At 42.2% G+C, this 13,612-nt stretch overlaps 1 protein-coding gene across 1 annotated transcript in view; it reads right to left on the reverse strand.

The window, feature by feature from the left end:
• Positions 1-13,612, reverse strand: part of PRKCG (protein kinase C gamma) — a 948,319-nt gene that overhangs the window by 495,868 nt on the left and 438,839 nt on the right. The window contains exon 3 of the mRNA XM_063942766.1: positions 12,752-12,834. Within this exon, the coding sequence (XP_063798836.1) occupies positions 12,752-12,834 (83 nt within the window). The remainder of the gene's footprint in view (positions 1-12,751; positions 12,835-13,612) is intronic.

Here is a 13,612-nt window from a genome sequence, read left to right on the forward strand (position 1 = left end):
ATCCATTTTGTAAAGTATACAGAACACACTGATCAACCCTACAAATAATTTACTCTTTTGAAGAGGTCGACAGCAGTGGCGGCTCCAGGGGAGGGGCTGCAGGTAAGATAATATTTCAAATATGGGAGCCACACCAACTGTCATTTCAAACTTACTCACTGGCAGTTGGTCTGCCTCCCCTATTTGAAATTTGTACTGAGCTGCAGCCCCAATTCTGGAGCTGCCCCTGGTCGATAGTCAGGAGGTCGACCCCAAATGGTCGACATGCACAATGTGGACCCCCAATTAATGCACTGCTTTGCTCACTGTGCTTTGGGAAAGGTTACCGTTATGAATTGTAGTCCATGTGGATGGTAAAGTATGAAAAAGTCCTAACAATGAAAAAAAAAGAAATAAAAAAAAACCCATGTCGACCATATGATGTGTTGACAATTGTCATGTCCACCATTTGATCATGTAGACATTTTGATCATGTAGACATTTTGACCATGTCGACCATATGCACCCTATTTGGTGTTGACATAGGTTGACAGTCAGAAGGTCGACAAGCACTATCATCCAGATACCTTTTCAGATGAACAACTTGCTTGAATCCAGAACAGATGCACAAAAATAAGACGTAATCTATGCACTTGCACAGAGACACTCCGTTACCTCTACTGTTACTGCTGTATACTGTGGAAAATCAGGAGCACATTTAAACGGTGCTATTTGTTATGTATCTATTTTCGCAGCATAGCATTATACAGATTCTTCTAATATATGCTCTAGAGAGACCTTTTAGAAATGTGTGACTCAGATTTTAAATCAAGTTTAGAGCCATTATTTGCAAGCGGCTTTAACCCGTTCAGTACGCAAGACTTTTCCCTTATTCTTCCCATGTGGACAATTCTTCATCCCTCTAACGCTAGCACAGTGACAGCTCAGACAGGCCTTCCAAGCACATTATACACTTTACAGCACCATGTGGGAGACTGTTTGTCACATCCAGTTAGCATCAGCAGGGGAAATGCATTCATACAGATGTTACTGATATTTACATTCACAAAGCCTGGCCTTTTAAATAACCTTTTCTTCACATAGGTATGAAATGGGAATTATATCAATAAAAATCAAACAGTTTGTACTTTTTTCCTTTACTTACTTCCATTGGCTGTGGAACTACAAATTCCAGCATGCCAGGGGAGGATACCAACTGTCACTGCTTGCAAGGCGGAGCCGGAGCACTGCGGGAGGCGGCAGCTTACAAATGGGGTCGTGGTGGCGGTGTTATCGGGGCCGCTGCGTACCGATCAAAAAGATGTTGGTGGCCCTACGGCCATCGCAGCCAGGCTGCGCCTGCAGGAGGCTTCTGTAATTTCTGTGACCGGGCACTAATTGCGGCGCGATTTCAATTAGTTGGTGGCCACATTGGGGTAGGCGTGTAGCATGCTGGGCGGCCTTGCCCTGCGATGGGCGGCCCCGGCATGCAAGTCAAAGGATTGCAAATTCTGCTAAAAAGCAGAATTTGCAATCCTTACTGAATTAGATCCATACAGATGGGTCCACGGTTATCTTGACTAGTTTTCTGCGCCTAGGCACAACATGACTTAGCATAAACCCTTCATCTATTGTTCTCAACTGCAATACAATACAGGGAACAATACAGCAGGGGATTAAGTCATTACAGCAGGGGTTTAAGTCCGACTGGCCAGTCTCAGTTAATCCTATTAAAGGTCAAGATAAATGTGGACCCATCTGTAGGTCCTAATTCAGGCACGGTTGCAAAGAAGCTATTGTACGCAAATTGGTTGGTGTTTTCTTACTGCGCATGCCTCTGAGCCTCACTGCGCACGAGCAGGGAGTGAATTGCAATGGTGGTTGCAACAATGGATTAGTCGCAAAGTTAGTGACAGGAAGACAGTTTTTGGTAGTGGGAATGGGAAGTGGTCGGGTAAACACAGGCGTCATGGCCATTCAGATGACATTTCTGGGTGTGCATAAATTAGCAGCTGCTTACTTGCTACTGGAGAGCCCTCTGCATCCCAGGGAAGCAGCTCAACCTGCGCGTCTACAAAGGCACTCAGACTCTGCGACATGACCTGATTTGCGATGATGGTACCAATGTATCAGCAATTGTACGCCAGCGGATAAAAATTATGTGGCAGCAGTGAGCGACCCTATGCTCAGGTTAGCTTCTGCCTATATTAGTATATAATCGCAATTGCAAACGGCAAAAGATAGCAACAGCAGCAGCAGAACAACAACTACATCTGAATCAGGTACTGATACTGTACTAAAGATGTTGACTCACTCATCGGTCATCACTAGATTCCCTTTAGTTTTTATAGTGAAAACACAATATATTGGAACATGTCAACTTCAGTTTATGAACAACCTATATCTAAAAACTAGTGATGAGCGGATTCGGTTTAACTCGGTTTTACTCGGTTCTCAAAACCGAATCTTATTGGCTCACTGATGTCACGTGTTTTGGATAGCCAATAAGATTCGGTTTTGAGAACCGAGTAAAACCGAGTAAAACCGAATCCGCTCATCACTACTAAAAACATCATTGTGTATGCATGCAAAATTCAGAAGACGCATGCCTGAGTGTAGACACAGAGGCGCTGTTACATACAGCTCAGTGGTGTCCCTTATTCACATTACACCGCAGAATAGTACACCTCTTATTCACATTACACCATGCAGTAGTGTGCCTTATACACATTACACTACACAGTAGTGCCCCTTATTCACATTATTCACATTACACCACACAGTAGTCTTCATTATACACATTACATGGTAAAATACTGTATACCTTATATACATTACTCCACACAGTAGTATACCTTATACACATTACACCACACAGTAGGGTCCATTATTTACATTGTTTTAGATTTTTGTTTATGTATCGCTGTTACAGAAGAGTCATGTCTGGTGAGAGACATCATAATCTTCCATTGCCAAACTGGATGATATTCCTGTCAATCAATTGTTGCCTGTCAAAATCAATTAATTTACCTGCTGTTTCAGGAAACACGCCTATCTGTGGCTAGTCATTTTATTCAGGAGGTCTGGTCTAAAATATTGATGGTGCATTGTTATTCAATTATGTTCTATTCCATTATAAAGCGTGCTTTCTCTGCTGTTTTGCAGTGATTAGTCGATTGCAAAACTGCTGCCAAACTGCCACAAAACCATCAGGGTTTATAATCCGTCGCTTAGAAAAATTTGTCCCACACGTCTACAGAATGTCCTAGCCCAGTGGCGGTTATGTATAAATAAATAGCAGTGAAAATTGAGAGTTCAATGAATATAGAATTTAAAATTATTTTTTTTAAGGGTAGTATGCTTTGGTTGGCACGGAATTGTATAAAATAACTGCACAGTATACTGTAAGTAACTAAATAGCTATTAAAATAAATGCCAGTTTAATGATACAGTAAGTATTAAAATATTAGTTGTTTATTTTGTTTGATGGGGAAATAAGCTTTGGTTAACAATGGCCGTGAATTTGTGACATATAATGGTGTGACAGTGAGAGAGATGTGAAACGGGGGCACTTTGCAGTGTAGTAATGCAGGCACAAGGACACTGTATGACTGACAGTAAGATGTTCTCTTTATTTTAAAAATTGTTCATGTACTGTAAGTATACTAAAAACCCACATAATAAAATAACACACAGTGGACACTGACCACAAATGAAATGGAAATATTTTTGCTTTACTGATGTTGTAATATATTTTGCTTCTGTGACATTAAGAAGACTCTTATAAATGCACAGTGGGTGATTTATGTTGTGATTGTATCTCATAAGTGCAAGAAAGAAAAATATTGATCTAGTAAAGTTGTATGTACTATTACATCACCTGGTAATTATTAAGGAACGTTCGCTATTCTGTTCTGCAGAGTATGTAGTCAAAATGTTGACATTCAAAATGTCAGAATGTAGACATCAGGATGTCAATATGGTCTGAATGTCAAAATGCGCACAGCATCTATTCACAGGGGTGACGGGTCCTCGCAACTCCTCCATACACATACACTTTAGGACACTGCGGCCCGAGCTGGAACAGTGCCCAAAAACGCGATAATCAGGACAGTTGGGAGGTATGGAATGTTGTGGACAGTAAGTAATTTATTACACTTATTATCAGTGGGGGAGGCGAGCACGAGACCGCCTGTCGGGATCCCGACGGGCACAATGCCGACGCCAGAAGCCTGACAGGCGGTGAAATGCTGCAGCCGGAATACTGGCGCCACAGGCATTGCGCCCTCTGTGGGTGTCCACAACACCCATAGAGGGAGAATAGATCCTGTGGCGAGCGCAGCAAGCCCGCAAGGGGCTTTCTAGCACTCGACCCACTGCCGGCATACCGGTTGCCGGGATTCCGGCTGCCGGTAAAAGGTATGTATTCCATCAGTGGTTTTAATGTATGCCGCTGTGCACACTAGTTGCATTGCCTCCTGTCGTGTGTCTATACATGATTAAGGTTAACGTGTCTTTCTTTGACGAGTGGGACAAAGACATGAGTGTACAGGGCCTGAAAATTCCTGTTGCCAGCCCAGCTTATGGTGGATATTGATAAATAAAAGGGCTGTGGCCTTATTCTCTCCACTACTTGGTGACCTGTCATTTACTATGATGTGAACTGTGGGATAGATGGTCAAATACCTATTTAAGATCAAGGCCTGCAATCTAGATTTGCCAAAATAGTGTTATAAGAAATTAAGATTAATAGTTAAAATGTTATTAACAGAATGTGCAGTAAATAAGTCACAAGGTGGCATGGTACACAAGGTGAGGGACTGGAGCATTCTTTGACCGTAGGTTCAGGAGATATAAATGACCATATCCATGTATCAATATCCAAATCCTAAATTATTTTAGATAAAGCAATACTGTATGTCTGGATAAACTATGAAACTGATATTACAATTAATAAAGTAGCTTTATTTATTTATTTTATTTCAGCTTTATTAATTGATTGTCATGTATTACAATGTCTGTTGTACTCTGCTCCAAACCACCTGTCTTCTCTCTTTAGAATAAGGCCAAGGGCATGGTGAAATTGGGGCAGGTAACCTGCGCCAACTGTAATTCCTCCATTCTTTCTGAGCATTAATAATAGATCTTAGAAATGGGACAGAAGACCTCAGGGAATGATCACTGCAAATGTGCGAACAAAACATAAGAAGTATTAATGTTACACCAGGTAAGGGCTATATAACACACTAAAATGTAATTAGTAAGAAAAGGAAACAAATAAATAAATAAACCAATTAGCACAATATGCCTGGGAATTGCAGTTGCCAATTTTCAATAAATAAAATCCATTTCAACCACTTTTAAAGCTAGTCCTTAAAAATACAATCAAGTTATTGATTCAAGTGTTGGAATTTCTCTCTGCAGGGACCCACAAGGCAATTAGGTTTATTTATGTAAGCACAGTGTATAATGTGAATCAACAGTGTACAAGAGCGGAAGTTGTTTGAACTTTTAAATAATTATACACAGGGGGTCATTCATGACCAGACTGCTCAAATATGCGCCTCTTGTTTTGTGATATTGCCTTTATATATACTCCCTTGTCATACCACAATAAGCCATAGATTTGCCCAATTGCTCTGATGGCTTTGCACACCTATTTTCAGTAGCTTCAATGTGTATGAGGCTACAGCTGGGGGTGGTGTTAGAACCACAACATTTTATCTGTGAAACTAGAGATGAGCGGGTTCGGTTTTACTCGGTTTTACTCGGTTCTCAAAACGGCATCTAATTGGCTCACGGATGTCACGTGTTTTGGATAGCCAATAAGATTCGGTTTTGAGAACCGAGTAAAACCGAGTAAAACCGAACCCGCTCATCTCTAGAAATAACCCTGAGCCAGTGGCCAAAAGGTTTCTACATTGGACAGATGGAGAAATTGGCCACTGCTGCCAATCAGCTTCCAGCTATCATTTTATGGAATGTACTTAAAAAATTATAACAAGAATCTGATTGATTGGTTGCCGCCGGCAACTTCTCCACTTGTCCTTTAAAGTTTGTCCATTGCCCCCCTTTTATAAAAAGATAAACTGTTGCTCACAGTCAGGAGTGTAGGTAGGTGGACAGACAGGGAATGTGATGGATAGGGGAGGGGGATGCTAGCAAGGAAGGTCAGGTGGCATTCAGAAGTTTATTTTATTGTCACACCAGGGAGTGGAGGAAATGGATGGGTGGGGGTAGTTCAGTAGCTTATCCCAACAAATGAAAGTATTGGTGTACTCTCAATAGGAACAGACCTAAAATAGATCATAAATACTTATCCACTGATTTCCAGTACACCTGCACCCCATAACGGCATTCAATATTTGCACATAGAAGGTGCCTGGAAAAATATAGGCTGCTTCTGAGATGATCCTTAACTCAAGTCTATGAAGGGTAATTATTTAAATCCCTCCTCTTTTATGAATTAGACAGGCTGAGATAAACACTAATTATCTATCTTAATTATAAAAAGAGACTCACACACATAATTAAGCAAGCAGCTGTGTATATTAGTATCCATGCCATCAAAGGAGTTTCTAATATTCGCTGTATTATATGGCAGTCACATTGATGTTCTCTGCATTATATGTCAGTCACTGTGATGTTCTCTGGATTATATGGGGGTCACTATGATGTTCTCTGCATTATATGCCATTCACTGTGATGTTCTCTGCATTATATGCTGGTCACTGTGATGTTATCTGCATTACATATATTACAGTCACTGTGATATTTTCTGTATTAAATGGTGGTCAATATGACATTCTTTGCATTACATGAAAACCACTGTAATGTTCTTTGCATTATATGTTTGCCATTATGATGTTTTCTATATTATATGGTGGCCCATGCAGTATTCCCTGCAATATATGGTGGTCACTGTGAAGCTTTCTGGATTATATGGCAGTCACTCTAATCAACTTTACATTATATGGTGGTCAGTGAAAAGCTCTCTTAATTGTATGGCTGTCACTGCACTGCTCAACTAATGCCTACTTGATGGTAGTAGCAATGGCTTTGTTTCAGTATAACTCATAAATACTGAGAAGACCATGATATATGGATAACCATGTTGCAAGATAATATGCTCTATAAACACTCCCTATGTTATCTCTTTCTCCCTCACATAGAAGAACAAGCAATTTAAGTGACTGCAAGACTCAGGGCACTACAGATCACTATAGTAGAGGTCATCTAGAGTAATAAAAGAGAGAATACTGCTTATAATTAAAAAAAATTTTGTAAGTCTGGAAACTCATGTGCTAAAGATAAGATTCAAAGTCCCACAATCAGTATTATGGTGTGTACACACGGTGAGATTTTGTTCTTACAATTTTGACTATACAGTCAAAATCGTAAGAAAAGTTAGTGCAGATTGCAAGCTGAAAGTCACCTTGCGATGTCGATGCGCGGATTGGCATCGCAAGCCTAGATAGACTGTGCAGGTAAGTCAATTTTATCTATCTCGTAGAAAAGATAGTCAAAATTGACACTTAGCCAAAATCGCACATAGTCAGTATCGTAAGCACAGTCATTATGTGCTTGCGATACCAACCTAGGGGGTCATTCCGACCTGTTCACACGCTGCCGGTTTTTGCAGCGCAGCGGTCAGGTCACTATGGCGTATGCGTATGCACCACAATCCGCAGGCGCGTCATACGGTTACAAAATGGATCGCTGCTGAGCGATGGCTTTAACGAAGAATCAATTCAAACAGCCGATTGCAAGGAGATTGACAGGAAGAAGGCGTTTGTGTGTGGCAACTGACCGTTTTCTGGGAGTGTTTGGGAAAATGCAGGCGTGTCCAAGCGTTTGCAGGGCGGGTGTCTGACGTCAATGCCGGGACCAGACAGGCTGAAGTGATCGCAAGGGCTGAATAAGTTCAGACCTACTCAGAAACTGCACAAAACTTTTTTGCAGAGCTCGGCTGCACAGGTGTTCGCACACTTGCAAAGTGAAAATACACTCCCCTATAAGCGGCGACTATCTGATCGCAGCGCTGCAAAAAGTAGCTAGTGAGCGATCAACTCGGAATGACCCCCCTAGAACCTATCGCACAGTGAGAATCAAAGTTAACCCGAATCTCACCGTGTGTATGCACCTTTGAATGTGGGATGGTAGAATAAAACAGGAATAACATTATGATTGCTAATGAACAAACTGATTTTGCAGAGGTACAAAGTTTCAGTGATAAGATATTCCAACTATACTTTTGCTTTGCCATTGAATACCATTTCATACTGTATTTGTTCATTCCTTATTTCACTGAATTCATACTCTATCATTACAGCTGGGATGATGGCTGTGTCAATCCATTCTGATTTGTGGTGTAGATTGAAAAAAAAAATGATATGGGGAATTTCGCACAGATCACCCTAAGGCCAAATTCCGCCAGAGAAACATGCACAATATTGCGCTCAAGTATGAAATAAGACAAATTTTCTATGGAACTGCGTGGGATATTTTGCTCACCTCACATTACGATTTATTGACATTCATAAATTCATATTTATTCCATGTTAACTAGCTCATTGTACAGTGCATCCGGAAAGTATTCACAACGCTTCACTTTTTCCACATTTTGTTATGTTACAGCTAGTGATGAGCGGATTCGGTTTTACTCGGTTTTACTCGGTTCTCAAAACCGAGTCTTATTGACTCACTGATGTCACGTGTTTTGGATAGCCAATAAGATTCTGTCTTGAGAACCGAGTAAAACCGAATCCGCTCATCACTAGTTACAGCCTTATTCCAAAATGGAATAAATTCATGTTTTCCCTAAAAATTCTACAGACAATACTTCATAATGACAACGTAAAAAAAGTGTTTTTGTGATTTTTTTGCTAATTTATTAAAAATAAAAAACTAAGAAATCATGTGTACCGTACATAAGTATTCACAGCCTTTGCTCAATACTTTGTTGATGCACCTTTGGCAGCAATTACAGCCAGGGCCGGTGCAAGGTTTTTTGGCACCCTAGGCAAAACTTCAGCCATAACCCCCCCTTCCCCCCACACCGCAACCACCCCTATCGCCCTTCTTATAATCGGGCCCTGCTCCCAGCTATATATACTGTGACTGTGTGTATATAAAAAAAAAAATATATATATATATATATATATATATATATATATACACACACACAGTGGTCGAAGTGGACATTTTGAAGTGGTGGTATGGAAAAGTGAAGGTTGTAGTTTAGCATGCGTGCGCTCCGGAAAGGGGACGTGGCCACTCAACAGGGAACGTGTCCTTCAGTATAGTTTACCACACCATATACCCCTTATACACATTATGCATCACAAAAGGACCCCTTATACTATCTAGTACTGGTGACCCTTTCACATTACACCACACAGTATGAGCCAAAATTCACATTATAGCACACGGTATGAGCCAAATTCACATTATAGCACATGGTATGAGCCGAAAATTCACATTATAGCACACGGTACGAGCCAAAATTCACATTATAGCACATGGTATGAGCCGAAATTCACATTATAGCACACGGTATGAGCCGAAATTCACATTATAGCACATGATATGAGCTGAAATTCACATTATAGGAGACAGAATGAGCCAAAATTCACATTATAGTACACGGTATGAGACGAAATTCACATTATAGAACACAGAATGAGCCAAAATTCACATTATACCATACGGTATGAGACGAATATACAGTGACACACACAGTAACCGACACAGTAGCCTATACAGTGACACACACACACACACACACACACACACACACACACAGTAACCTATGCAGTGACACACACAATATAAAATATGACACAGTAAGATGTACAGTAAATGACACACACTACATAAAATCAGCAGCACCCCGCCAGGAGCCCTCATACTACTCTCACCCAGGCAGGGGCAGCAGGGCAGAGGTAGCTGGGCAGCGTCCGGCGTATTACAGGCACAGCTTCACCGTGCATCCAGCTAAAGGCGCCCAGCTCCGGCACGGTCAGATCACCCCCGCCACCCCGAGTACACGGGACATACATTGTGCTGCAGCTGGGTAACTGATATAATAGAATAATATTGAGGTTACTGGACCCCGCAGCGCCGCCCTTACCAGGGCTGAATCGGACAATCAGTGGGGAAACACAGCCCTGAACTCCCAGTGCGGCCGCTCTGTGGCAGATTTATAATAGTAGCGTCACTTAGTACATCCCGCCCTCAGTGCTCGAAGAAGTGGCGGTATGCAATACCGGTCCACTTTGAGCAGTGTGTGTGTGTGTGTAAGTATATATATATATATATATATATATATATATCCAGAGCCTAATATTCACATACATTGAATTGGTAACAGAAGAAGAACAAATAAATAATACAGCCTGTCTTTTGCTTTGTTGATGGGAAAGACAGGCTGTGATGACCCATGCACAGGACAGAAAGAATGCTCATTTTCCTCTGTCTGTCCTCCCAACTCATCATCAAGACAGGGATCCCGATTCCCGCCCCTGTCTTCCCTGAAGTCACGGAGCTGCAGGCTGCTAAACTTACTGCAGCGTTAACAGGCAGAGTTGCGGGGGAAGAAGAGATGAGAGGAGAGCGGGTTACAAGATGCAGACCCGGGGGAAGCGGCGGCGGCGTGTGACAAGAAGCGGCATGCGTGACTCCGGGAGCCCAATTCCGGAGGGGAGGGGGAGGGGGGTGACATACGGGAGTCCAGGAGCTCAATCGCTCACGGGGGTGGGGGGGGGGGCAGCGGCGGCGGGCTGCGGGCTGAGATAATGATGCAGCGTGCGGGAGCCCAATAATTACAATACATTCACCTGACTTCACATTGGCGGCGACGACATCCCTGACTGCTTCTCGTCTTTAAAAAAAAAAAAAAGGTGGAGCTTGGCTGACTGAGCCAAGTGTTTAGTGCCGCCCTCCAGTGGCCGCCGCCCATAGGCAGCTGCCTAAAGCTGCCTAATGGTGGCGCCGGCCCTGATTACAGCTTCAAGTCGTTTTGAATATGATGCCACAAGCTTGGCACACCTATCTTTGGGCAGTTTCGCCCATTCCTCTTTGCAGCACCTCTCAAGCTCCATCAGGTTACAAAGAATTAAGGTTCAAAAAGGGTTGAGATTGCCTAAAGGATAAAAAAAAAAAAAGGGGCAGACTAGATGGACCAAGTGGTTCTTATCTGCCGTCAAATTCTATGTTTTTATGTTTCTAGGTTGGATGGGAAGCGTCGGTGCACAGACATTTTCAGATCTCTCCAGAGATGTTCAATCAGATTCAAGTCTTGGCTCTGGCTGGGCCACTCAAGGACATTCACAGAGTTGTCCTGAAGCCACTCCTTTGATATTTTGTCTGTGTGCTTAGGGTCATTGTCCTGCTGAAAGATGAACCGTCGCCCCAGTCTGGGGTCAAGAGCGCTCTGAAGCAGGTTTTCATCCAGGATGTCTCTGTACATTGCTGCATTCATCTTTCCCTCTATCCTGACTAGTCTCCCAGTTCCTGCCTCTGAAAAACATCCCCACAACATGATGCTGCCACCACCAAGGTTCACTGTAGGGATGGTTTTGGCCTGGTGATGAGCGGTGCCTGGTTTCCTCCAAAAGAGTTCAATCTATGTCTTATCAGACCATAGAATTTTGTTTCTCATGGTCTAAGAGTCCTTCAGGTGCATTTTGACACACTCCAGGTGGGATGCCATGTGCTTTTTAGTAAGGAGTGGCTTCCGTCTGGCCACTCTACCATACAGGCCTGATTGGTGGATTGCTGCAGAGATGGTTGTCCTTCTGGAAGGTTCTCCTCTCTATACAGAGGAATGCTGTAGTTCTGACAGAGTGACCATTGGGTTCTTGGTCACCGCCCTAACTAGGGCCCTTCTCCCCCGATCGCTCAGTTTAGACGGCCGGCCAGCTTTAGGAAGAGTCCTTTTGGTACGGAACTTCTTCCATTTACGGATGATGGAGGCCACTGTGCTCATTGGGACCTTCAAAGCAGCAGATATTTTTCTGTACCCTTCCCCAGATTTGTGCCTCGAGACAATCCTGTCTTGCAGGTCTACAGACAATTCCTTTGACTTCATGCTTAGTTTGTACTCAGACATGCACTGTCAAGTGTGGGACCTTATATAGACAGTTGTGTGTCTTTCCAAATCATGTCCAATCAACTGAAATTTACCACTGGTGGACACCAATTAAGCTATAGGAACATCTCAAGGATGATCCATGGAAACAGGATGCACCCGAGTTCAATTTTGAGCTTCATGGCAAAGGCTGTGAATACTTATGTATATGGGATTTTAGTTTTTTTTTTTTAAATACATTTGCAAAAATCTCAAAAAAAACTTTTTTCACGTTGTCATCGTGGGGTATTGTGTATAGTATTTTGAGGGGAAAAATTAATTTATTCCAGTTTGGAATAAGGCTGTAACATAACAAAATGTGGAAAAAGTGAAGTGCTGTGAATACTTTCCGGATGCACTGTATATGTAATTAGGAATTCTCCAGTTATTAAGGACTGCCAGATGGTTTTCAGTGCCTTGTTGCTCTTTGGCACATAAACTGTTAATGCAAATTCAGAAAAAAATAAACCTGGATTTACATTTAAGTGACTAGTTAATGCCGAATGATTGTTATTCCTGTCAAGGCTTTTTGCAGTCATTCTTACTTCAGATTATAATCACAAGAATAATGTATAGGGATATTTGTCAGAGTGTGTAGGCATGCACTTACAGGAAGAATCAGCTCATTCACACGGTACTTACATCTGCTTGAGGTCCTTTCCCGGCACCCGGACATTCAAAGGTGACAAATTCATGACATCGTTTGTGTACTACAAAGCTGCAAACTAAAAAGAAAAATAAGATTAATTTCACAAAAATTTGTTAAGACAATTGCTTAATGCAAAAGTTCCCAAACACGGTCCTCAAGGCACCCTAACAGTTCAGGTTTTAAGGATATCCATGTTTGAGTACAGATTGTTAAATCAAATTTGAACAGCTTAACACAGAATACAGGTTGAACCCGATGGGCATTTTGCCTCTTTTAAACCTCACTAACTATGGGGGTAATTCCGAGTTGATCGCAGCAGGATTCTTGATAGCAACTGGGCAAAACCATGTGCATTGCAGGGGAGGCAGATATAACATGTGCAGAGAGAGTTAGATTTGGGTGGGTTATTTTATTTCTGTGCAGGGTAAATACTGGCTGCTTTATTTTTACACTGCAAATTAGATTGCAGATTGAACACACCCCACCCAAATCTAACTCTCTCTGCACATGTTATATCTGCCTCCCCTGCAGTGCACATGGTTTTGCCCAATTGCTAACAAAAATCCTGCTGCGATCGACTTGGAATTACCCCCTATGTAACTATAGGGCCCCATACGCTAGAACGAATTTGCTCAATTTCAGCTCAATTCGGTCATTCGGGCAGATATATAGAGTGAAATCGTGCATTTTTGCTGAGTATCCGATCCTATGCGCGGCCCCGTGAGCGTCAGGTCGACTCCTCTAGGTCGTTGGTGCTGCACTCGTTATATGTCGTGATCAAATGGAATTGTATGGAATTGTACGGAAAAAAGTGTGTTTTTTGTGCTCGCGATATATCGCATGCGATGTATCTC

This window comes from Pseudophryne corroboree, chromosome 10, assembly GCF_028390025.1.
Source record: "Pseudophryne corroboree isolate aPseCor3 chromosome 10, aPseCor3.hap2, whole genome shotgun sequence".
In the NCBI taxonomy this organism is placed as follows: domain Eukaryota; kingdom Metazoa; phylum Chordata; class Amphibia; order Anura; family Myobatrachidae; genus Pseudophryne; species Pseudophryne corroboree.